Source organism: Camelina sativa, chromosome 3, assembly GCF_030686135.1.
Source record: "Camelina sativa cultivar CO46 ecotype springtype chromosome 3, ASM3068613v1".
Taxonomy (NCBI): domain Eukaryota; kingdom Viridiplantae; phylum Streptophyta; class Magnoliopsida; order Brassicales; family Brassicaceae; genus Camelina; species Camelina sativa.
Window position 1 is genome coordinate 5,532,845 of NC_141882.1, and position 23,759 is coordinate 5,556,603.

The following is a 23,759-nucleotide window of genomic DNA, read 5'->3' on the forward strand; positions in this document are numbered from 1 at the left end:
ATAAATAATAAAAAATAGAAAAATAATATAAAAGTTATTTAAAAAGTTAAGAAATTCCCGGTCCAAAACTTTTTGAATAAAACATCTTATATTATGAAACAAAGAAAAATCTCTAAAACATCCTATATTATGAAACTGATGGAATATATTGTAAGAACAGAGTTTTGTGTAATAACAGAGATCCCAAATGAATGAAACTCAATCCCACTTGCTCTTTAACTTATCAATATGCTTAAACTCATATGCCAACACCAAACTCCCATCCATTCTCTTCAATTCAAAGCTCTCTATCAATACATTACATTGATAACTCTTCCAGTGCGATGAACCGCCTTCAAATCTCTCTGATCTCTTAATTTTAGACCTTTCCTCGCCTCTGTTTAACCATCCGAACTTTTCCTCTTCCCATTTCATCCTCTCCACGACCACAGACCCTAGACCCAACTTCTTGTCTTGTTTCTCATCCCTTAAGACACTAAACCAAACAACTCCATCACCTTTTTCCTCTCTCAAATGTGTTTCTTGTCCCTCAAGCTTCACAACTTCTGTCTCTACATCAACATCAACTATAACCTCAGAATGTTCATTGCCAATGTTTCCGCAGAAGAAAACTTCTTCCCACCTTTGCTTAAGCGTCAAGCTGTAAAACGTTGATTTCTTCATTTGATCTTTTACATCTCCTTCCATCACAAATATGAAAGGAACATACCATTTCCCTACCACAACACTCTTACCTAAACTAGTAAGCTCTGAGTCTAAGCGAAGCTTTGTATTAATCCCTTTCGCATCATCTCTTAGACTAAAGTCTCGTGAGTCTTCTGAAGTCGAGTAACTGACCGACCAACCTTTTCTCTTAAGGTAATCTGGTGGCACACCATCGGAAGCAACAGAAGTGGCAGAGTAAAAGAGAGATGATGGCCGGCTTTGATGAATCTCGAATTGTTGGTATATGTCATACGGATCTGCTTGTTGTGGCTTAGCTTCAGGAACATAGGTAAAGCAACAGCAGCTTGAAACTCTCTCTTCTTCTTTTGCACTTGCAGATGCTTTCCTGTAATCACAATTAACTCAATATTTTAGGCTGTGCTATATATCTTATGAAAATTTTGAAATGACAAGTAATAATTACCCAGTATGCTTTCCACGTCTTTGTATAACATAATAACGGTTCGAAGACAATGGTTGATCAAGAACAGGGATGAACACAACAGGGGTACGATGTGTCTGGCTTCCTCCTCCTGCTCCTCCTCCTCCACTGCTATATGTTGCTGCGAGCTTCACGTTTTGTGGAAACGGCAAGCCTTTAAGTCTACCTTCGTAGCAAGAACCAAAGCAGCAAGTGGCCTGTGATTCTTCGTCTTGAATCACCATTATGCCGGAGTTTGGACCTTCTGGTGGAAGCAGTTTCAGCTCCGATGGGTTCTTCTGGTATTCAGATAAAAGCCTTGTAACATACATCTTAAAATTTGGTTCTTGTGATGGTGATAATACTTGGAGAAGGAGCTCTGTTTCATCTTTATAGGCTTATGATTAAGCAAATTCTTTGTAGAATAGATTTGACTTTTTGATGTTAGAATCTAATCACGTTGTAGGAAAATTTCTTGGGAGGCTGTTACGGTATCAAGTGTCTTTATACAATAGCATAAAAAGGCATAGAAGTCTTTGCCTTTTGATTTGACTTTATGCAAAGACCTGTAATGCAGAGTATGTGACAATTTATTAACTTGATTAACAAGTTTTTCGTATATAATTTAGGTTTTAATTAATTCTCAAAGACTCAAAGCTGTGATCTCTACTTTGCTACGAGCCTACGAGGTCAACAAATACATCATGAAGGGTACGTAATGTTAAGCAATCAAACTTAGATTTCATTTAAATTGAGTTTTATTACATGAAATATATATAAATGCGATCTTGAGTTTACATGAACTTGCATAAACTTATTACCAAATTAATTATTGGACCAAAAGATGACATGCACACAAAGAAACTGCACAAACGATGAATTATGAAACTCAATCCCACTTACTCTTTAACTTGTCAACATCTTTAAACTCATATGTCACCACCAAACTCCCATCCATTCTCTTCAATTCAAAGCTCTCTTTCAACACGTAACATCGATAACTCTTCCAATGTGATGAACCGCCTTCGTATATCTCTGATCTATTAATGTTGGATCTTTCACCTTTGTTTAACCACCCAAACCTTTCTTCTTCCCATTTCATCCTCTCCACAACAACAGACCCAAGACCTATCTTTTTGTCCTCTCTCTCATCCCCTAAGACACTAAACCAAACAAATCCACCACCTATAGTCTCTCTCGTAATAGTTTCTTGTCCCTCAAGCTTCACCACTTTTGTTTCTACGTCAACATCAAGAACAACCTGATCTCCTCTTTTCTCGTTGTTATTAACGTTTTCGCATGAGTAAACCTCTTCCCATCTTTGTTTAAGCGTCATGCTGTAATAAGTTGAGCTCTTGACCTGATCTTTTGCGTTTCTTTCTTCACGAATATGAAAGGGGCATACCATTTCCCTAACACAACACTTGAATTCACATTGTTGGGCAGCTCGGAACGAAGCTTAGTATTAATCCCCTTTGCATCATCTGTCAAACCAAAGTCTTGGGAGTTCGAGTACCCAACGGTCCAATACTCTCTCTTAAGGAACTTTGGTGGTATGCCATCAGGGGCAACAGAAGTGGCAGTGTAGTATCGAGATGATATTGGGCGTTGGTGGATCTGGAATTGCTGATACATGTCATAAGGATCTGCTTCTTGTGGCTTAACTTCAGGAACATAGCTAAAGCAAAAGCAGCAGGGGACTGTGTCGTCCTCTTTTGCACTTGCTGAAGCTCCTCTGCAATAAGAAAATTACAAGAAGAATATTAGTTTATTTATTTATGTATACACCCTTTTGTGCAGGCTAGGTATGAGCTCTAAGATTTGTGGTCATACCCTAAGTGCTTCCCACGTCGTTGAATGACATAATAACGGTTCGAAGAATAAGGCTGATCAAGAACAGGAATGAACAAAACCGGATCATGGTAACTGCTACTGTTTTTCCAGTTCCGGTTCTGTAAGTCACAGTTAGCTTCGCGTTCTGTGGGAACGGTAGGCCTCTAAGTTCACCATCATAGCAAGTACCGAAGCAACAAGTCGGCTTTGACTCTTCATCTTGAATCACAAGTACGCCGGTGTTTGGACCTTCCGGCAACGTTTGTGTTGAGTTTCCCTGGTATTCGGAGAGATGCCTTGTAACATACATCTTGAATTCAGAATCTTTCAGGTGACTGATTAGAAATCTAAAGACGTGATATGTTTATATATAGAAGTATAGCACCACGTATTGGGAGGATAAAGTCATACGCAAATTTTACAAGTTATTGTTTAAAGACTCTTTTTACAAGTTAAAATTCAAAAGTTATGAGCTTGACTTGGTTTTAAAAACCTGTCAATGGAGAATCATTCAAACAATTTAATAAACTTACAAGATTGGGATGTTCTAGAATCAAACACATGAACTTGCAGAAAGCTTTCATTAAATGAACACACCATAAGTTGCACACACGTAACGCACAAAGAAGCTGAAATAAACTCAATCCCACTTGCTCTTCAACTTATCAACATGTCTAAACTCATACGTCAATACCAAACTCCCATCAGTTCTCTTCAATTCAAAGGTCTCTACCAATACATAGCATCTAAAACTCTTCCAATGCGGTCCACCGCCTTCAAATTTCTCAGATCTCTTAATGCTAGACTTCATCTGATCGCCTTTCTTCGACCACCCGAACCTCTCCTCTTCCCATTTCATTCTCTCCAAGACCACAGAGCCAAGACCTATCTTCTCAGTCACTGAGACATTAAACCAGACAACTCCATCTGAATCCACACCTTTTGTCTCACTTGCAATCTTCTCTCCTTCAAGCTTAACCACTTCCGTTTCCACCTCCACATCCACTACAACCTCACAATGTTTATTGTCGACGTTTTGGCAGAAGAAAACCTCTTCAAATCGTTGGTGAAGGGTCACGCTGTAATACATGAATTTCTTCATCTGATCTTTTGCATCTCCTTCCTTTACAAACAAGAACGGAACATACCATTTCCCAACTACAACGCCCTTATAGATATCAGGAAGCTCATAACGAAGCTTTACATCTACACCCTTTGCATCATCAATCAAACCATAGTCTTGGGAAGACGAGAAAGAAACCGCCCAACCTTTTCTCCTTAGGAACCGAGGTGGTATCCCATCTGAAGCAACAGATGTAGCGAAGAACTTCTGTGTTGATGATCCTTTTTGATGTATCTCAAATTGTTGGTATATATCAAAAGGATCAAGAGGCCTTGGCGTAGCATTAGAGACATAAGTAAAGCAAATGCAACAAGAAGCTCTGTCCCCTTCTTTTGCACTAACACATGCTTCACTGCAAAATTGAAAGAAGTAAATCCTATGCAGAAGATTACACGTTTCGAATTACTATGCATAAGAAAGATTCAAGATTTTGAAGTTACATAACCATCCAACAGCTAAATACACATCAAGGTAGAAAATCACCCTGTGTGTTTCCCGCTTCGCCTTATTACGTAGTAATGATTGGAGGAAGGTGGCTGATGAAGAACAGGGATGAGCGCGACTCGGTCAAGCAAGACAATTCTGTCATCTCCGGCTATATATTGAAAACAAACCGCAAATAAGAAACAGAAACAGAGTAAAGGAACAAGTTTGGAAAAGATATAGTTAAGGAGTTAACAGAAAAATAACTAACTTCCAATTTGGTATTTGACGGTGACTTTTGTGTTCTGAGGAAACGGCAAACCATTGAGATCACAGTCAAAGCATTTGCCAAAACAGCATGTAGGCTGTGACTCTTCGTCTTGAATCACCAATACGCCGGAGTTTGGACCTTCCGTTGGAAGCAATGTTAGCTCTGACGGGTTTCTTTGGTATTCAGACAAACGCTTTGTCACATACATCTCTTCTTGATTCTTTCTTACTTAAGATCTTCTAACCTGTCATGGTTTATATAAAACAAAGGATCATAAGAACGTGCAAGGAAGTTTACTAAGCTAGTGTTTATAAATAATATGACATTTGACCCAATCTGAAAGTTGACTTAAACATTTGTCAGAATCTCCTGTGGATGAGTTCCAAGAACACAGAGAAATCTCAATATTTTATTGAAAAAGGCTTTAGATAAATAATCAAATACAATAATCACACTGACCAATGGATTCATGTCATTGAGATTGAGAATGCTTTTGCAGATTCGTTATGTGAGAAACTACTTAATCCCATTTGGTTTTGACCTTATCGACGTGAGTAAATTCATATGTTAAGACCAAACTCCCATCCATCCTCTTCAACACAAATCTCTCTATCAGAACATAACACTGATAACTTGTCCAAAAGCTACCATCTTTTGATTTCTTCAATTTCTTACCCGCCATTGCTTGCTCCTGGTCACCTTTGCTTGTCCACCCAAATCTCTCTTCTTCCCATTTCATTCTCTCAACAACAACTGATCCTAAACCAATCTTTTCATCTCCAACCCCAAACCACACAAACCCGTTTGCTTCCACACCTCTTTCAATCTCTTCTTGTCCCTCAAGCTTAACAACTTCTGTCTCTCCTTGTACATCAAATACAACATCACGCTTCTCACTTTTGTCGTCATCACAAGAAAAAACTTCTTCCCATCTTTGTTCAAGAGTCATGCTGTAATACATCGAATTCTTGATCTGATCCTTTGCGTCTCTTTCTTTCACGAATATGAACGGGACATACCACTTCCCAACCACAGTGCTCATACCAAGATTGGGAAGCTCGGAACGAAGCTCTGTGTTGACTCCTTTTGCATCATCTGTCAGTTTAAAGTCTTGGGACCTCAAGCATTCAACATTCCACTCTCTATTCCTGAGAAACCATGGTGGAACCCCGTCAGGAGCAACAGATGTTGCGTAATAATAACGCTTACGTGAAGATGGATTCTTTTGATGGATCTCGAATTGTTGGTATATGTCAAAAGGATCTAGCTGTTTGTGTTTAGCTTCAGCAACTTGCTTGATACAAAAGCAGGAGGTGACCAAAGGATCTTCCTCTTTCGCACTACCAGCCGCTTTACTGCAATGACACCAAAGATTTATAAACATTTATGGTTATATAAAAGAAGAAAGAATAGATTTTGCGGATTCAAATTCATACCCTGAATGCTTCCCATGTCGTTTAATAGCGTAATAACAGTTTGAAGAAAGAGGCTTATCAAGAACAGGAATGAACATAACTGGGTCGCGAGTAGCGTCATCCCCTCCGATATTGAACGTGACTGCTAGCTTAAGATTTTGCGGCAATGGCAAATTATTTAGACAAGTGTCCAACACCAACCACGAGCTGAAGCAGCATGTAGCCCGTCTATATGAGTCTTGGTCTTGGATTACCAAAATTCCAGAGTTTGGACCTTCAGGAGGGGGCCGTGTTAGCTCTGCTGGATTCCTCCGGTACTCTGACAAACGCCTTGTAATGTACATTTTTCACAGTAAACCAAATAGAGTTGTGGGAGTTGGAGAAAAACTTGACCCTATATTATAGACAAAACAACTCCTTAGAAGAGCAATTGACAAGGTGACTTGACTTTTCAAGATGGCTCGTTGTAGGAAACTTCAAGGAAACTTACTTGATAAAGATCTTAGGCCTACCCTAATGTCACCTCTCCTCAAGTGTCTCTAAAATAAGATAAACAAAGTCTCTGCCAACTCTGTATCATGACACCCACTCTGCATCATGAAGATTCTGTCCACACCTTATTGCATCATCACTCAGCAGTCAAGTATTCAACGCAACAACAACACTCTAACTAAACTTCCCATTGTAGTACCCGATTCCAGGCAACAACCATACATTTTCAAACCAAAGGGTTTCAAAACTTTCAAGAAATCGACATGGGTCATCTGTTACGAATAGCAAAGTCTCGTTGTGGCAGAAACAACAAGAATCCTATAAGACCAGCCTCTTAAATCACTAGAAAACGCACCAGCGGCTTCGGAAAATATATTTCTATTATAGTGTCGTTCTTGATTGAGTAGCCAAGGAGAGATTTTTACAAAAAGCTGCCAAGATCGATTGTACCGTTCTTCATCGAGCTGCCAAGACAAATTAGGACCCAAAGCTGCCTGCTTTTTCTCTTGTATCGTGCCTGACGAAAACGTCTGAGCCATTGAGTTCTTCTTCTTCAATTAGGGTTTTCGAATCTGGGTCTGACCCACGAGCCAGTCTACCTGAACTATGAATCTTCCGGCAGAGAGACATCGTTACCTCCTCCGGCGGATTATAGGTTTCTCACGTTCCTGAATCAAAAAGGTCTCTTTTTTTTTTTTTTTTGTGTTGATAAAAAACTCAATTTTATATATTCATTTAAATAGAGCTTACACTTTGTTACAATTTTACAATTACAGGTCATCAATTCAGCGTAAAAAATAAAATAAAATAAGCGTAAAAAAAAATAGAAAGAGAAACTCAAGTCAACGTTTCAGAAAGAAAAGAAAAAAAAAAAAAAATCAATATTGAATAGTCCTCAACTTATCAGCATGTCTAAACTCATATGTCAATACCGAAGTCCCATCCATTCTCTTCAATTCAAATCTCTCAACCAATACATAACATTTATAACTCTTCCATTGCGATGAACCACCGCCTTCGAACCGATCAACTCTCTTCACCTTCACTCTGTTTCCGTCTATCTTCTTCCACCCGAAACTCTTCTCTTCGCTTTCCATCCTCTCTACAACCACAGACCTTAGACCTATCTTCTTGTCTTGTCCTTCTTGATCTTTAACATGGAACCAAACTATACCTTTAGCATCCACTTTTGTTGTTTTTATATTAATCTTTTGTCCCTCAACGTTAGTCACTTGGAGTTCAAGATCAACATCAACAACAACCTCAACACAGGCTTTATCATTGTCAACATTCTCGTAGACAAAAACCTCTTCCCACCTTTGATGAAGCGTCATGTTGTAATACATTGATATCTTCACTTGATCTACTATGTCTCCTTCCTTGACAAATATGAAAGGGACGTACCATTTCCCTACGACAACGTTCATATCAAGACCGGGAAGCTTAGAACGAAGCTCTACGTTAAGACCCTTTGCGTCATCTATGAGATTGAAGTCTTGTAGGGTAGAAGTCGAGTTTTCTATCGTCCAGCCTTGTCTCATTAGGGATACAGGTAGCAAAGCATTAGGAGCAACGGGCTTTGCGTAATAGTAACAACGGGAATACGATGAGTTAGTTGTGATCACGACTTGCTGGTGAATGTCATAAGGATCTGGTTGTGGTTTCTTAGACCTATGGACATGGTTAAATTTAATGCAGAAGCAGCATGTGACTCTCTCCACCTCTCTTTCATTACTATTAGATGATTCTCTGCAAACCAAAAAATTCAAGCGTTTCCTAATTGAGATTTTCAAAACACATTTGGCATCTGAATTGTTAAATGACAAAAATAACTTCGATATGAAAAAATCTTGTCAAATTACACCAAACCTAAATGTCATGCCTAAAGTCTATATGGCAAGATTATAATATCATAAGAAATAGTTATAGTCATACCTTGAATAGAACCCGCACCGTTCATAAGTGTAATAACGGTTAGAAGATAGAGGTTGACCAAGAACAGGTATGAACACAACAGGATCACGATGAACAGTATTGTTCTGTCCACCATCGTCGCGTCTCACGGTCAACGCTGCATTCTGTGGAAACGGTAATCCTCTGAGGAAAATCTCGTAGCAGAAACCAAAGCAACAAGTGGTCAACGACTCTTCATCTTGAATCACAAGTACACCGGAGTTTGGACCTTCCGGTGGAGGTTTCTTGAGTTCCGAGGGGTTCTTCCGGTATTCCGATAAACGCCTTGTGACATACATTATGTTGTGTTTTACTTCTATGATTTTTGTAAACAATGTTGATGTACATTTTTTTATAGGTTCTTGAAATATGTTGACTTTTGGTTGGTTAAAGTTATGCCTTGACTTTCAGATATGAGTCTTCTCCCAAGTTCAATGTTTTGGTGTGATGTTAGGAAATAGGAACTCAATGTATAACTTCTATAGGGTTTTTTAAATGCGAGAGAACATACACTATGCTTTCTTTATCGAACTCTTTGTAGTCGTCTTATAAAAAGTCAAAAGTCAACCAATTCCTAATCCAGGCTTGGAAAACTCGGTATGTTCTCCTGAATGTTCAACTAATATAATTTTCTTAATATTTCAAGAAAGTTTTCGTATTTTTCCCATGCGTAAAGCCAAAACTAGAACATTACACTAAGTTCTACATAAATTCACCTATCCCGATCAAACAAAGACAACAATGATAAAGAAGAAATACATCACCGATCCAAACAGGTCCATATCGATCCAACGGTCCACACAAAAAACGCATTACGATAATGCCATTACCCTTTAAGGTTCCTTTTCAAGCTTCTTTACGCGTGATCCTGTGGAATAGCAAGAACAGATGGATATAAAAATTTATTATGTTTTCAAAACAAATATATTGACCTTTTTTAACCCAAAATTTTCACCTGAAGCAGTAGATTCCAAGAGCTTCAGTGATCTCATGAATGACCGATGTTGCAAAGTGCAAGTATAATGACACTGTTATGCATCAAATACAAAAGATGGTTTAGAGTGCGAAAAATGAATAGCTAAATCAGGTTTTGTTTCTTCTCTTTAGGAGCAAACCTGTGAATATGCAGTAGCCAAGAAGAACCCATACTTCGTCGACTAGAGGAACCCTGGAATATGAAGTTTCTCTAGTGTTTAAGACAAATAAGGGATGAGCTTTGTGGGGGGAAATGTAAAGAGAGAAACATACCCAGCATTCAGTCTCGCGGTTAGAGCATTTGCAAGTGCAAAAGGAAGATAGAGTAGAGACTGCATTTTTGAGTCAAAAGATTTCATAAGATTGCATTTCCAGAACCAGTAAGATGAAGAATTGGCGAAAGAAAAAGTTATCAAACTTACCATGCACATGTTTGTTTTCAGTCCTTTTGGCTCATCACACAAGTGAGCAAGAATCATCCTTCCCTGAAAGAGAAAAACAAAGATACTTATGTTCTCTTAAAACCTTTTTCGTAATGATTGTAATATTGATCTAACTTAGAGAGATTTAGATCAACACATACCACTAGAAATCCAAATGCAAGTCCAGTTCCGAGTACAACTAAGTGAGGGTACGTTGCTATGAGATTGATTGGAGACAAGTAATCCCTGGAAGAAATAGGATCCATATTAATCTTCAATGATTAAGAGGGAGTAAGATTGTGTGGTCTTTTCAAAAGAGAAGAAAACAAGACTTTACCATATCAAAACCCCTCCAAGCAGGACAACGAAGGGATACAACTGAAAACAAGATTTAAACAGAACATTAATCCTGCAACATAAAATAAGTAACTGTAAATCAATTGGTAGTTAGGCGATTACCATAGCTAATGCCAACACCATGCTTCCTTGTCTTGATTGAACAACTTTGTAGACATTTGACACACTGAAAAAAACACAACCGCATATGAATCAGCTTAGAAACCACAACCTTCACAACTTGAAAGAACTCTAGTTGAACACTCGAGGATATGCTTTTTCAATTATATCACAACTTTCATTGTTGAGAAAGAAATACAGAATCATGTGAAAAAAGTAAGTTCTTTTTTTGAATCTATTTTATCACAAAGGTTTAAAATTTCTATATCGACTGTTAAAAGTTTGAAAGACTTACTTGAATGCAACAGTTGGTATAACAGCAAAAGCGATCATCATGTATAGCACTGCTCTAGAAGTTTGGATCTCTAAAACACAGAACAATCAAGAGCTCAAAAACAAACTTTTATAATGAAATCAAGAAAGTATCGCAGCAAGAAAAATTGTAGGAAAAGCAATGCCGGAGATATTTTACCATTCACAAATGGCACCCAACTAAACAATGGTATGGACTGCCCCAACTGCTGAGCCCACCATTCAGCACCTTCAGACAAGGAAAAAAAAACGATCGAGTTGAAGTAAAGACCAAACCCAAGTCTAGAAAGAATTTGGACTGTAATGAGTTGATTACAGATTGTCCAAGCATTTTAAATATGGGTGAAATTTTCAAGAATTGTAGAAAAGAAAGAAGCATACCAACAATGGCTGTGAAGAAGTGGCTGACAAATATAAGTGCAAGACCCTCTGTAGGCCCATTGATAACAGGAAGAATAAGTGTGTTTGTGAAATAGCTAGAGAAGGGTAAGGAAGGAAATGTATTAGTAATCTCTAAAAACAATTTTACACAAAATATTGATGTTTTATAAGACATAAGAAGTTGCAGGCAGTACTTACTGTTCCCATGTAGCTCCATAAAACGGAATAGCTGAAATAACCCAGAACCAGAAAGTATCTCTTCCACACATTGCGGTGCTTCCAAATGCCATGGCTTCAAACTGTTTTCATTGCAAAACCTTCAGCACGAATCCAGGATGAGTGATAAATAGGAAAAAAAGATAACAGCATTGTTAATTTCATACCGCACAAGCAAGTGCATCACAACCTGCAATATTGGAACACATGTCAGAAAAAATCTAAAAACAAACTGAAGACAGATAATCAAAGGAGGAACATGGGAAAAATAATTCACCATGATCGAAAAGCTCTCCAAGGGGGCTAGAGGAATTTGTCCTTCTTGCTTGCTTCCCATCAACCGCATCAAATGTCTAATAAAAGCTCAAAATGTGTCAGGAAAAAACTTAAAGCTCCTTCACAAGCAGCTAAGAAAGTTAACTTCTGAAAAGAGAGAGGCGCAGACCTGATACAAGAATAGAAGTAAACCATGTGCGAAGTGAACCCATCGTGGAGGCGGAGAATCCAACTGAGGTGAATATATCTAAGACATATAAAGAAAAGAGTCTTCAAAATCAAATCCATATGCAGACAGAGGAAATGTTTATAAACAGGAAAGCAACCAAACACTTAAAGAGACTAAAGAACAAGACATCAATGAATCATGACTCACATAGCCTAGCAGGGAAGATGTGACTAGAAACATAAACCCCATTAGCGTTATCTGCGAGGCAAAAACACAAAGCCAGAAGTCGTTAACTCGAGCCTATTGATCATACCACATAACCTAAAATGGACAAAGAAGGAATTACTTATACCATGTTTGGTCTGGATATGGTTCAAAGGCAGTAACAGAGAAACACACATGAAAAGACAAGCAGAGTAAAAACATAAGTCAGGAGATAACCTCAATAAGTAAAACTAAAAGGAGACTTTTTTATATACTAAGCGAAATAGCATCAAACAGATACACTTACGGCATCCATAGAGGGAAGACTTTGACAAATCGAGTCCAAAAAGGTTGAAGCACGTATTTGGCGAGATAAGAGTGATCAACTCCACTGTATTTGTACCTATGAAGAGCTGCTACACCATGAGCTCCTATGTAACCCATTATTATCTACTCCTGATTCACAAAACAAGATTCCCAAAATAATGTTAGTGTCAAAATTCAAACTACACGACACTAAAGCATGGATCTTGAATATCTCACTAGCACTTTTTACATTCCCTAAACGCTAAAAATCAACAAAACGAGCATAACCCATCTACAAAAGAACAAAACTTTGCTCGGAACTAAGACGGTACATTCGAGATTTGAGTGAATTTTGGATCTTTTTTGCTACAGAGAAGAGTAACTTACGAGACGGTCCGGTTGTTCTTGGCGGCAAAATCAGATTACGAGCCTTTCTCGTCTCGGTTGTCTCAAAAAGAGAAAGAAAGAGACAAAGAGAGAGACGTAATCTCTCTCTCTATTTCCCTATAGCAACGGCGAAGCGGGACGAGAGGACCAGAAGCTAAAAAGAGAGAGAGGAGAGGGCTTTGCGTTTCTTCCGCGTTTCTTCCGCGTTTCCCACACGTGTAAACTATATTCCCCTTTTTTCATTTTGATTATTATTTTCTTTTTTTTCATTCACAAATAAAAATATCTTTCTAAAGCCGACATCAACAAAGTTGCAAGATCGGACATGCAATGTTGATGTTGTTGTAATGCAATACTTTAATGTTAGTTAGACTTGTGTGCCTTAACTTATTAACGATGCAAAACAAATGTCCAACATTACTTGAATGACAAAACAATTGACGGTGATGTTTAATCTTTGGAGTATAAACAAATGAGAAAGAAGTAAATATCAACAACTATTAGAAACTCTTTGTACCATCTTTGGTCAAATTACATTAAAGTTTTACTCTTGTGGATTCAACAGTTTTGTCATTTTATCCACAATCATATACAAAGCATGTTCATAAATGGTAACAATAAAGAGAGAGAAGGAGAGTCAGATTCAATCTTGAAGGAAGAGGAACTGAGCTTGAGGAGAAACACGCGGATACCTGAGCAATTCGACAACCATATCCATTTTCGCATCTTTATCTGTTAAACTCGATGATACAATGACTGTCTCCAAAACTGGAGAAGTTCCCAGCAAGAATCTGATAAATTCCAACTCATTTCTTATCCCAGAGACGTCTGTCATCTTCACGGTTTCGAGTCTCGGGAGTTGGTAGTCGAAGTAATCTCTTTCGAAAAGGTCAAAACCTTCTTCTTCAAGAGGAAAAAGTTGGATTGGTGAAGCCTACAAAGATAACATAAGATGATGAATTTGGAGAATAGCAATTTTGTGGCCACATTTACGAAACTTTTGAAAGAGAGAGTTAACATACCGAGACTTTGAGCTCTTTAAGGTTGGGAGAGTGAGTGACCAAACGAAGAAGAACTAGTACTTCATTAGCATCTTCAAAACTTACTTGGTATAGTTCTATAGTCTTAAGATGAATGTAAGTAATTGGAAGCCTTCCCGGGTCATCTCCTATGCTCAAATACTGAAATCAAAGAACGGGGATACATATATAACTTTTATTGATAACGATAATGTCTCCTAAAGTTCTAAGGTGAAGGGAAGTTACCTTTGTAAAGTAGATATAACCAACGAGCTTCTCAAGAAGGGGCACACCTCCAAGGAACTTAACAAGATTATAATCAGAACTCTGCTCAAAATCAGTAACATCCTCATGCATGTACATTGAAACCGATATTGCAACTAGCTTGGGAGTATTCTCAAGGAAAATGTCTTTGAACTCGCCGTCTAGATACAAGTACATGAGATTCGGAGCAGATATACTCAAAACCAAACTGTCAAAGTAAGACAAAGACAAGAACTCTAGAAGCGGACATCCAGAGATCAGACTCTCAATCACCTCAGGAGCAACAAGGATCTGGTGAAGGTTTAAACTCTTGAGAGACGAAAACCCTTTGAAACACCGAGGAGGATCAAACTCGCAATGACATAACTCCAAACGTGTCAGTTTCAAACAGTTGAAGAGACAAGAAGGAGCCCTGAACTCTCCTTCACCTAACTCAAGAACAAGCTCCTTAATTCCATTCCTCGAAAGAAAAAGCAACCACTGATCAATATCAGGACGGCATTGCAAGAAAGAAGTAGAGAGCTGAAACTTATGGATAGGTCCTTGGTGAAGGAGAAGCACTCCGGTCACAAATCTGACAAGATTGGTCTCAACAACGCAACGGTCAGTAGAAGGAGAGACACATTTCTCATCAAAGACGAGATCAGTGAGTGTAGACCATTTATATCTCCATCTGCTAGATAACACACTTGTTCTTATCGCCTCTCTAATCGAAAGACGAGTCAGGATATTCTCAATTATGCTTTGAGGTAGATCGCTTATGAAATCTGGGAATTCACCCATCTAAACATGAATAACACATACAAAATTCACAATCAATGCTCATTACAAACATGCATTTTGATTTCAAACCCAGAAATTTTTTAAGAAATTGACCTCAAACAAAATCCAATTCCCACAAAACCCCTTCAGAACCTTAAAACCCTAATCAGTGATCACCTCTCTTGGATAAAAATCACAAAAAGATTGAAAAAGAACCCACCTTTGATCAAGGAAAGAGACATAGATTGCGATTTTTCTTGCAATGCAACTAAACCAAAAACTCGAAATTTTGGTAACCCAGAGAAATATAATTTAGAGAAAAAAGACTGAACCTTTTTTTTGTTGTCGTTGTTGTTGTCTCCTTTATCTGGTTTTGTCGAGCGGTGGCTGACTTGATCGGTGAAGTTCAAATAGAGAGATGGAGAAATTAGCAGAGAAGATCGCTGATTTTGCTCTCGTCATCGTTTTACTACATTTTTCATTTCGTTACTTTTGCGTTTTAAGGTTGCGTTTGCCGGTTGGTCAATGTTTTATCTTCCTAATCTCGCCTCAAAGACCGCGCGTTACATTACATAACTAAACTATATTGTATTTTATTTATTTATTTTGTCCTAGACGATACATTACAGCATTACGCACGCCAATCAAATTGCTTCGGAGGTTGAAGATAAAAAATGACAATGGCATTGAAGCCAATGATAGCATTGTAAGAAGCATGAATTAGTTAGATATTTTATTATGAATGGTGAGTGATCCAAAACGAGAATTGAATACAATACAATAAACAAAGATCTGGAGTTTGTTTCAGACTACATACAAATCAATACAACTATAATTTTCGATGTTAACCGAATTCCAAATCATTAAGAATGAGAGATCCTAAATCCATCTGTACTATGAGTTGGTCCAATGTTTGGAGATTGGAGACTCATGTCGGCAAAAGAATCTGAACATGTTAATAGGTAACGCTGTGCTTTTACATGTCATATTAACCAGACGAAAGTTACTACTTTTGTGATCAATCAAATCAGTCTTCGTGTTCTTCTTCACCTTCAGAATCTACAAAAACAAAAAACAAAAACAACCTTGAGGGTTTCTTCTTAACCTGGATGGTGTGAAACATCTGATTCTGTAATCCAGTTCTTACCAGATCTGACATCTTCGCTAAGCTTGCCTCTATCTTGTATTTGTTTCACAAGCATCCGATACATCAAAACCCACCAGTAAATGTGGAGCACAAGCAAGCAATAGAGGAGAGTGTTGAACATGTAGTAGTAAATTGGTCCTTCAATTGGGTGCTTATCCTTATCCAGCTCCAAAACTACTTCATAGCTGAGACAAAATATGTAATACATAAATAATAAGGGGGCATACATTTGGAGGACAACTAACTGTGAGGAAGTACATCAATAATATATACAAACCTGGTGCTCCATAGGATCCAAAAGGGATAGTAAATGAGTCGGAGAATGATCCAAGACAAAACGAAAAGAATGAATGAAATGCTCGCAACTCTTTCAGCTCCACTATATTTAGACATTTTCCCCACTTCAAGAAACACATCACTGGCGTCGTGAAGTGCCAGAACAACAGAGCCAACACGGGAGAAGCTATACCGAAACAAGATAGATAGATCAAAACAATGTGGACCAAAAGGAAATTAAATCTAGTTTCTCAGCATAGAAATAGGATGTGACAATGGAAGCATACCTAGCTATGTATGAGAGGACGATAAGAATAAGGGTGGCGATATGATGACCCATTGAAACTCCAAAATCAGAACGCCTCGTTTCCCAGAAAACCATAGCAAAGATGGAGTATGTATAGAACCCAGCCACAAACATATACAAAAGCTTCAACTTTAACCTGCATTAGAGTAGATAGATTATCTCCAAAGAAATTACAAAAACGAGAGTTGTGGTACAAAAAGGTAAGGCCTTGGGAAACATTCTTACTTGGTTTGTTGATCAGGCCAAGTCTGATCTCCAGGGCCAACCCAAAAGTATTTAGTGTTCATAAACCAAGGCTCATTGTAAGTCACAGAAAGAGCAAGAATCTCAGCTGATAGATAGTAAACACACTTCCAGGCCGATTCTTTAAATTTTCTGATCTTCTTCTTCCTCTCGGTTGTGTCATCTCCCATATCCTGCCTATGTTTTCCATAGATCAAATATTTTGCCAATTTCTACAAACACCAATTCCATCATCCAAAAGTTCAAGTTAAAAAAAGGAAGTGAACAAACCCACAAATAAAAAAGGAAACTTTTCCAAACACTAGTTGAAAGTAACCAAAAAGGCAGACACATGAATGATGCAGAACAAAAGAGAGAATACAACACAATCAACATCACAACACACCTACATTCATTCTCACACACACTGAACACTTGTCAAAAGTCACAAAAAGAGAAACTTTCAGATACTACAATCATTCTTCTTTAGTAAAGCTTTTTAAAAAACTTTCAGCTGAAGCAACAACAATCAAGATAAAGCCCATAAACAAAAACAATCACTTTTTAAAAGTGCCTTCAGCAACAATTCACATCACACACAAGATCATCTATAAACGGATCTCTCTCTATAATAATATTTACCTCGAAGACGAATCTATCGAGGAGAAAACGAATCGAAGGGAAGAAGACAGCAAAAAGAGGAAGAACACGAAAATCTTGGTAAACCGGAGATGATTCGAGTTCCCAATTGATTGATATTGATCTCACCGATTCGAGCAAACCCATCTCCGAAATTTCCTCTCTTTAACATGAATCAGAAAGCTTTCTTCTTCCCGGAAAAAAAAAAGGGATCTCCTTTTTTTTTATTTTGGGGTTCTGATTCAGGTGTGGGGAGTTATAATGCTAGTGTTCAAGTACTACTATTACCCCAAATTTGATCGACTCTTACCAACTTACGTGAATCAAAAAAAACTTTGCTCCAAGTAAGCAAAAGATGAACTTTGAACCTTCTCGTTGCTTTAGAGTCTCCTCTACTGTCAAAAAAAAAAAAAAAAGTCTGCAACTTTGTCAACGCGTTAATAAATAAATTAGTACTTGTATCTTCTTTTTAGCTGGCCAATAATGGATTTGATTATATTCTTTTGAAATTGATATAACTGGATCCATTATTGCATGGAAGAATCACATTATGAAAATAATGATTCGTTTTGTTTACTCTTTTTTTCTGAGATTTGATATAATTAGCAAACTATAAGGATTTGAAATTATCACCGATTAAGGAGATAAAATGATTTAAAAAAAAAAAAACTATAAGGATGATTAGTAGAATATACTGTATGAATCTCAATTAATTTAGCTCATAATTGTGTTTCACACTCGTTAAAGCTTTTGTCCACACATGCTCTTTAGTTCAGTCGGTGATTATACTGTAATACTTAATTATATGGTTCTTTCTTTTAAAAAGAACAAAAGTTTTCGAACATCTTAGCTAATGTGTCTTGTATAGATTCATTTAGCCTAGATTCATTCAATATTCGTGCAGGTTCGTTAGTCATGGTTAAGTCTAGTTTTTTTTTTTTTTTTTTTTTTTTGGTGATTTGATGTTAATACTTTTTGTTAGTTTTCTTATTTGAATGCGCTTCTTCGGTGACGATAATGATCCTGATTTTAGACAGTTATACATGGCTAAACCCCCCCCCCCCCCCATCCCCCACGACAAGAACGAGCTTTAGACTTGAAACTAGAATTTTAATTTAGTACTTATTACAAAGAATCAGACAGAAAAGAAAAATATATAAAAGCATATACAAAAACAATCTTAAATCTATAAGTAGTACTATTTAAAAGGTCCATGATATTTCGATATATTGAAAGTCACATTGAAACAAGAAGAGGTGACGTTTCCTAGGAGAAATGAAAGCGTTGACACCAAGATGCCAAAGTTTGACTTCCCTTTCTCTCTCTCTCGCTTTCTGCTTCATCGATCTTTCCTCCTTCTGCTTCATTATGAATCCCCCCCCCCCCCCCCCCACCCCCATTTCTCTATACAGCATTTATGGTCTATCCAGCCGCATGGCCCGCATCTTAGTATTTTATACTACTAATATACTAAAGTCAAATATCTCTGTATACTATTGTTAATACATTTATCTGTATGGCCTTTATATACAAAAATAACACTTTATTTATTCAACTCTTACTAGAGAGAAGAACAAGAAAAAGGAAAGAAATGATGAAGAAGAAAAGGGAAGTGATGATCTTCTTCTTCACTCTAGTATTGCTTGTAAGCATGGCTTCACGTGTTATATCAAGAGAAGATGGTTTTGCTCCTCCTAAACCATCTCCCTCCGCACATGTAAGTTCGTCGATACACTTTTCTTTGGTTCTTCTTTCTTTTTCTCTAATGGGATTAATTAAAGGGTTTTGATATAAGTTTGTAGATATATTAATTTTTCGATCCAAAGCGAACATAATAAATTTCTACTGATATTGGTTCATGCATGGTTGATAGTAACGAGGGCCCGTGTAAAAATTGCAAAAAAATTTATAGTCCCTGTTCAATTTTTGAAAAATAGGCCTTAATCACATATACTTTTTTTTTTTAATTATTTTTGGGCCTTCAAATACATATAAAAGATCAAATTATATAATATAAGTTGTGAACTATGTCTTGTCAATTATTAGTTTCAGCATACGGTGGTTACAGATAATTTATTCGAGAACCAGAAAATTCATTGAAAGATATAAATGAGTAATTTCGAGTGTGATTCATATGTCTAGTTTATTAATTTTTGGTGGTGGATCTAGGAGAAAGCAAGAAACAGTAAAGGTGATGGAGTTGGAGTACTAGAGTGCAAGAATTCAGACAGTGAAGAAGAATGTCTTGTGAAGAAAGCCGTAGCTGCTCACACCGATTACATCTACACACAAGACTTAAACCTATCTCCTTGAAACAAGAACTATTACTATTTGTCTTTTATTTAACAAACTATAAACGTAAGCAAGGTCTCCTTGACCATGTGTTTCATGACTTCATGTTCTTTGTTCTTTTATCCTAATCTTCGTTTAGTTTCTGTTAATATATCTCATAAGGTTGTGATAGCACAAAGTTTAATTGGGCTAGACGACCAGATACTTTAACTTAGCTGTTCGGACTAGAAAGAAAAAAACTACGTGGGCTTTTGTCTTACTGTTATAGGCCTAAATAGAAGCTTATAGCCATCCTGTAAATGAAACAAACATGCAGAACGTTATATGAATATATAGATTAGAATTTAAAAGAAGGTAGAATGGTATGTAATAGAAATGGTGAGTGATGTGATTACTTATGTAACAAAGTTTGAATAGGAAAAAAGGATTACATATGTTAAAAATGTGTATATATGTATATTTGTATGATATTGATGTAATTAACTAGTTTCCGTTCATAGATATGTGTGTGTGCGTGTGTTTTATTTTGAACTTTTTTTTTGCAGAGGCACTATCACCAGGAGCCTCCACCTGCTTTTGTCTAATTTCAGTCAACTACCAATACCATCCACCAAGTTTTATAGTCTTATATTGAACCATTGACAATAATATCTACGATTGATGATTCAACAAATAATATGCAACATTTTGATCTATTTTTTTGGCTTGGAAAGGCGTTTTTTTTAATCACAAAAACGTAAGTGTTTGAACAATAAACGTATTAAACTTCTATACTTCGGCCAGTTATGGATCCAAATGTACTTCCAAAAATTAGAATAATAATTATATTTAACAAAGATGTTAACAGTGCATAGCCATAACATATGAAAGCAAAAGAACGAATAAAACAACGTCGAAGATAATTTAACTATATTTTCCAGTATTATGATGTACACTGATCTCTCTCTTTTGATTTGATGTGTTTGGATTTAGAAGAATATTATTCGTCAGGTGAAAATTTTGAAAAGAAAAAACAATTTCTAGGTGGCTTTTGTCAAAACTTGAATTTGTGATGCTTAAATAGTTAAAATGGTTAAAATAAATAAGTACTACTACAATGAGAAAAAGGGGGTAATGATTAAAATGGTTGATTAAAATTGAAAAGAAGAAGGTCCACCATTTTTAGCAAATCAACTTCATCTTATATCGTTGTTTGCCATGAATGTTTTTTTTTTCTTTCATGATGCAAGTCTATTTATGCGGCGAGCTGAAAATTTGCGAGTAAGACTGTTTTTTTCTTGTTGTTGTTGTTATAGTTTAAAATTTGCAGAATTGTAGCACGTTAGTTGGTATATCTCATACATTTAGTATTTTGATAATCGTATTATAAATTAGTGGAATTTTACGGTTTAAAACTCCATGCCTGGAAATTTAGCAACTTATCGGTACAAACAAATTTATTGGTAACCAAGGCGTGTACACTTTCTTACAAGTTACAATCATATAAAAGTATATAACGAGAAGTACGGACAAACAATAAATTAACAGAAAATATTTTTTTAGTTTTCTTGAAAGAGTTTGCCAAAAAAAAAAAAAAAAAAAAAAAAATCTTGAAAGTTACATTCAACTGATCAAAATTTCGTGTCGACCAAACATAAGTAAACATTTTTTAAAAATATGTCATCCGTGGAACCTATTGTCCCAGTGGGATTAATTTACATGGTTAACCTAAGATTTGTAATTAACAGAATGATATTTTAAGTTTTGAAATGTTTTTTAGACTTTTTATATATATATATTTTTTGTGGATGCTTATCATTTGAAAAGAGCTTTAAATCTGAGAATAATATAATATGTATCGTATGCGCATGATCATTAGCATTATTCTTAACTAACTCAAGTTGGCTAAAAGAAAAAGATATAGAAGAACATTGTTTTGTTTTTTTCGCGATAGAGAACAACATTAATGATAATATTATATCATATATATAATACAATATATATGATCCTTATGAAATCTACATTCTTGACAAAAGCAGAACAATGATCAAGATCATTAACACAACTCAAAATCTCTGCACCTTTGGTTCGAATCCGATCTAGAGTTCGATACTGAATCTTCGAGCTCTCTTAGAAAACTGTTGTCGTCTTCGTTGTTTGACTTAATATCAGAGATAAGCTGTCTGAGATCAGAAGTTTCTTCTTTAAGCTTAGCGTTCTCTTTTAAGGCAAGCTCATGGCTTTCAGATACGCGGTTCAGCTTATCGATAAGACAGTGGTTATCAGAACGAAGTCTTATCACTTGAGACCAAAGCTCATCGAGATGTCTCTGCTTTCTCATCCTTGACCTACGAGCAGATTCTCTGTTAGAGATCATTCTTCTTTGTTTCCTCTCATCTATGATCATGCTTTGTTGGTGATCTTCGTCCGATGTTGAGTTGTTGCTCGTCATTAGATCTTGACCGTTGGATGACGAAGAGTAGTTGTTGTTGTTGATCAGACCGTTAAGGTGGTAGAAGGAGGAAGAAGAAGTAGGAGAAGAGGGCATGTTGAAGTACTCAGACTCCATGATTGATGTTTGGCTATTATATTTATCCGGTGTTAGATAATGGAAGTATCCGCTGAGTTCCGCTGGGATTGTATTCATGTTCGATCTTTGCTTTGATTTGTTTCGAGATTTTTCTTGTGCGATGTTTTTGAAGAGAGAGAGGGCGAGGGAGAGTTGTGTGAAGTGGTTTTGAAATAAGGGAAAGAGAGAGCGAAGGGTTTTATAGAGGTGGCCGGAGGAAAAAAGTTACGTAGAAAATGGTGTTATATATAAATTAATAATAAATATGTTAGATACAGAAAGATTAAGTTCATTTTTTAAAAGGAAGTTGTAGTACCGTGATTTGGAATACCCGATTTCATAAAAAGAAATATAGTTAACTAATGGTGGTATGTAAAAAAAAAATCAATTTGTTTCTTTCTAAATTGTTTTGTAGAACAACAAATTAAAGTTCATTGTGTTTAGGTGGACTAACTTTTTTGTTTGGGTGGGTTTGATGGTATTGTGAGATGTCTCCAAAATTCAGCCAACTTCTATTGTATTTGTTGCATATGGGTTTAAGAAATTCGTTTGGACCAAAAAGAAAAGGGTTTAAGAAATTCGTATAAGTTGAATATATTTTTTAGTTTTTTTTAATGACTTCATTTTGGCACTTGAAATGAATAATCAAAATTACAAAGATATATATATATTGTTAATATTATTAGTTATTAGAGAGTTATTTCTCTTACTATTTTGCCAAAACAAAAAAAAAGGCTCTTACTAATAATAGCTATGATTGTCTTATGTCATATCACCAACCATAAATATTCCTCGCGTATTAGATAAATTACTGTGGAATAAACTGTAGCAATCTGAATCATAGTCCTTTTTTTTTTCTTTTTCTAACCGGTAAATGTTGTATAGTTCTTACGTACCTATTTTCCGAAACATTTTTACCATTGAGCATGGAAAATTATTTGGTTTCTGAAATATTCAAGGAACAAAAAGAAAAATGGTGGGGTTTCCACTGGCAACTCTGTTCAAGAAGTCTTTATTTTTATGATTAGAGATTAAGTCATGTGATATATATATCCAGTAGTGAAAAACATCAACATTGAAAATTTCTTATAACTTAGTAAGGTCAATAACTTTTACCCCCATTTATGATTAATAGTATAGTTAGATATGATTTTATGTTTGTGTGTTATTATGATATACTTGACTGATGGAGTATTTGTTAATTGAGTTATATGGCTCTAATCCAGAGGACCACAGTTACTACTCCATACTTTTACAATGCATACATGTTTCCTAAATTAACTAGTAATCATTTATCAAACTAGTTCAAAAATTAATTTGGGGTTTTCCAACTATTGGACTTAACTAATAGTACATGCTTTCATTTTATTTTAAAAATCAACGATAGAAGACAATAGACCCCAAAGCATATAAAAACGAACAAAACAAAGGATCTAGTTCGTCCTAATATTTTCTCTTTCGGACACTATTTTCGAGGCGCCGCGATCAACAATTCTTTCCGACGTTGGTAAAGCTCCGGCTCGCCGGCGTCGGGTCCTCTCAC

The 23,759-nt window shown here is 36.4% G+C and overlaps 11 protein-coding genes across 14 annotated transcripts; 1 reads left to right on the top strand and 10 right to left on the bottom strand.

The window, feature by feature from the left end:
* Positions 1 to 69: 69 nt before the first annotated feature.
* Positions 70 to 1,538, bottom strand: LOC104772466 (uncharacterized). Its single transcript, XM_087508442.1, has 2 exons — positions 1,130 to 1,538; positions 70 to 1,051 (listed from the first exon to the last, which is right to left on the bottom strand). Exons 1-2 carry the CDS (start codon positions 1,456 to 1,458, stop codon positions 199 to 201), a joined length of 1,182 nt encoding a protein of 393 aa, XP_087364568.1. The 5' UTR covers positions 1,459 to 1,538; the 3' UTR covers positions 70 to 198.
* Positions 1,457 to 1,739, bottom strand: LOC109130240 (uncharacterized; the record flags this gene model as incomplete). Its single annotated transcript, XM_087507186.1, has 1 exon — positions 1,457 to 1,739. A coding segment is annotated over one exon (162 nt), but the record flags the coding sequence as incomplete, so codon positions are not given.
* A 127-nt stretch (positions 1,740 to 1,866) lies between these two features.
* Positions 1,867 to 3,364, bottom strand: LOC104772458 (uncharacterized). Its single transcript, XM_087508446.1, has 2 exons — positions 2,960 to 3,364; positions 1,867 to 2,861 (listed from the first exon to the last, which is right to left on the bottom strand). Exon 2 carries the CDS (start codon positions 2,532 to 2,534, stop codon positions 2,016 to 2,018), a length of 519 nt encoding a protein of 172 aa, XP_087364572.1. The 5' UTR covers positions 2,535 to 2,861; positions 2,960 to 3,364; the 3' UTR covers positions 1,867 to 2,015.
* Positions 3,351 to 4,984, bottom strand: LOC104772451 (uncharacterized). Of its 2 annotated transcripts, none has more exons than XM_019243434.2 (3): positions 4,777 to 4,984; positions 4,566 to 4,677; positions 3,351 to 4,434 (listed from the first exon to the last, which is right to left on the bottom strand). In XM_019243434.2, exons 1-3 carry the CDS (start codon positions 4,982 to 4,984, stop codon positions 3,600 to 3,602), a joined length of 1,155 nt encoding a protein of 384 aa, XP_019098979.1. In that variant the 3' UTR covers positions 3,351 to 3,599. The 2 variants fall into 2 exon arrangements, with proteins under 2 accessions (XP_019098979.1, XP_087364571.1); XM_087508445.1 differs by having other exon boundaries at positions 4,523 to 4,677; positions 4,777 to 4,918.
* Positions 4,985 to 5,267: 283 nt separating this feature from the next.
* Positions 5,268 to 7,393, bottom strand: LOC147946611 (uncharacterized). Its single transcript, XM_087508444.1, has 3 exons — positions 6,682 to 7,393; positions 6,213 to 6,585; positions 5,268 to 6,131 (listed from the first exon to the last, which is right to left on the bottom strand). Exons 2-3 carry the CDS (start codon positions 6,533 to 6,535, stop codon positions 5,297 to 5,299), a joined length of 1,158 nt encoding a protein of 385 aa, XP_087364570.1. The 5' UTR covers positions 6,536 to 6,585; positions 6,682 to 7,393; the 3' UTR covers positions 5,268 to 5,296.
* Positions 7,394 to 7,413: 20 nt separating this feature from the next.
* Positions 7,414 to 9,158, bottom strand: LOC104778710 (uncharacterized). Its single transcript, XM_087508443.1, has 2 exons — positions 8,619 to 9,158; positions 7,414 to 8,432 (listed from the first exon to the last, which is right to left on the bottom strand). The coding sequence occupies exons 1-2, from the start codon at positions 8,933 to 8,935 to the stop codon at positions 7,562 to 7,564; spliced, it is 1,188 nt and encodes a 395-aa protein (XP_087364569.1). The 5' UTR covers positions 8,936 to 9,158; the 3' UTR covers positions 7,414 to 7,561.
* Positions 9,159 to 9,275: 117 nt separating this feature from the next.
* LOC104772426 (choline/ethanolaminephosphotransferase 1) lies at positions 9,276 to 13,081 on the bottom strand. Of its 2 annotated transcripts, XM_087508448.1 has the most exons (18): positions 12,741 to 13,081; positions 12,351 to 12,503; positions 12,051 to 12,101; positions 11,844 to 11,921; positions 11,676 to 11,751; positions 11,566 to 11,588; positions 11,381 to 11,481; positions 11,183 to 11,277; positions 10,962 to 11,030; positions 10,785 to 10,854; positions 10,493 to 10,556; positions 10,371 to 10,411; positions 10,195 to 10,279; positions 10,034 to 10,096; positions 9,885 to 9,943; positions 9,752 to 9,804; positions 9,592 to 9,664; positions 9,276 to 9,504 (listed from the first exon to the last, which is right to left on the bottom strand). In XM_087508448.1, the coding sequence occupies exons 3-18, from the start codon at positions 12,090 to 12,092 to the stop codon at positions 9,483 to 9,485; spliced, it is 1,014 nt and encodes a 337-aa protein (XP_087364574.1). In that variant the 5' UTR covers positions 12,093 to 12,101; positions 12,351 to 12,503; positions 12,741 to 13,081; the 3' UTR covers positions 9,276 to 9,482. The 2 variants fall into 2 exon arrangements, with proteins under 2 accessions (XP_087364574.1, XP_087364573.1); XM_087508447.1 differs by having other exon boundaries at positions 9,885 to 10,096; positions 12,741 to 12,954.
* A 132-nt stretch (positions 13,082 to 13,213) lies between these two features.
* Positions 13,214 to 15,377, bottom strand: LOC104772473 (F-box/FBD/LRR-repeat protein At1g13570). The gene is made up of 4 exons (XM_010497084.3): positions 15,118 to 15,377; positions 14,006 to 14,806; positions 13,763 to 13,921; positions 13,214 to 13,674 (listed from the first exon to the last, which is right to left on the bottom strand). The coding sequence occupies exons 2-4, from the start codon at positions 14,804 to 14,806 to the stop codon at positions 13,384 to 13,386; spliced, it is 1,251 nt and encodes a 416-aa protein (XP_010495386.1). The 5' UTR covers positions 15,118 to 15,377; the 3' UTR covers positions 13,214 to 13,383.
* Positions 15,378 to 15,496: 119 nt separating this feature from the next.
* On the bottom strand, positions 15,497 to 17,839 carry LOC104772483 (ceramide synthase 1 LOH3-like). Its single transcript, XM_010497089.2, has 6 exons — positions 17,380 to 17,839; positions 16,741 to 16,970; positions 16,496 to 16,651; positions 16,210 to 16,395; positions 15,933 to 16,117; positions 15,497 to 15,844 (listed from the first exon to the last, which is right to left on the bottom strand). Exons 1-6 carry the CDS (start codon positions 17,521 to 17,523, stop codon positions 15,813 to 15,815), a joined length of 933 nt encoding a protein of 310 aa, XP_010495391.1. The 5' UTR covers positions 17,524 to 17,839; the 3' UTR covers positions 15,497 to 15,812.
* A 1,055-nt stretch (positions 17,840 to 18,894) lies between these two features.
* Positions 18,895 to 20,363, top strand: LOC104772494 (phytosulfokines 1-like). 2 transcript variants are annotated; one of them, XM_087499500.1, is made up of 3 exons: positions 18,895 to 19,093; positions 19,546 to 19,734; positions 20,214 to 20,363. In XM_087499500.1, exons 1-2 carry the CDS (start codon positions 18,968 to 18,970, stop codon positions 19,687 to 19,689), a joined length of 270 nt encoding a protein of 89 aa, XP_087355626.1. In that variant the 5' UTR covers positions 18,895 to 18,967; the 3' UTR covers positions 19,690 to 19,734; positions 20,214 to 20,363. The 2 variants fall into 2 exon arrangements, with proteins under 2 accessions (XP_087355626.1, XP_087355623.1); XM_087499497.1 differs by lacking the exon at positions 20,214 to 20,363 and having other exon boundaries at positions 18,896 to 19,093; positions 19,546 to 19,817.
* Positions 20,364 to 21,568: 1,205 nt separating this feature from the next.
* LOC104772504 (uncharacterized) lies at positions 21,569 to 22,425 on the bottom strand. Its single transcript, XM_010497109.2, has one exon. It carries the CDS (start codon positions 22,292 to 22,294, stop codon positions 21,704 to 21,706), a length of 591 nt encoding a protein of 196 aa, XP_010495411.1. The 5' UTR covers positions 22,295 to 22,425; the 3' UTR covers positions 21,569 to 21,703.
* Positions 22,426 to 23,759: the final 1,334 nt, after the last annotated feature.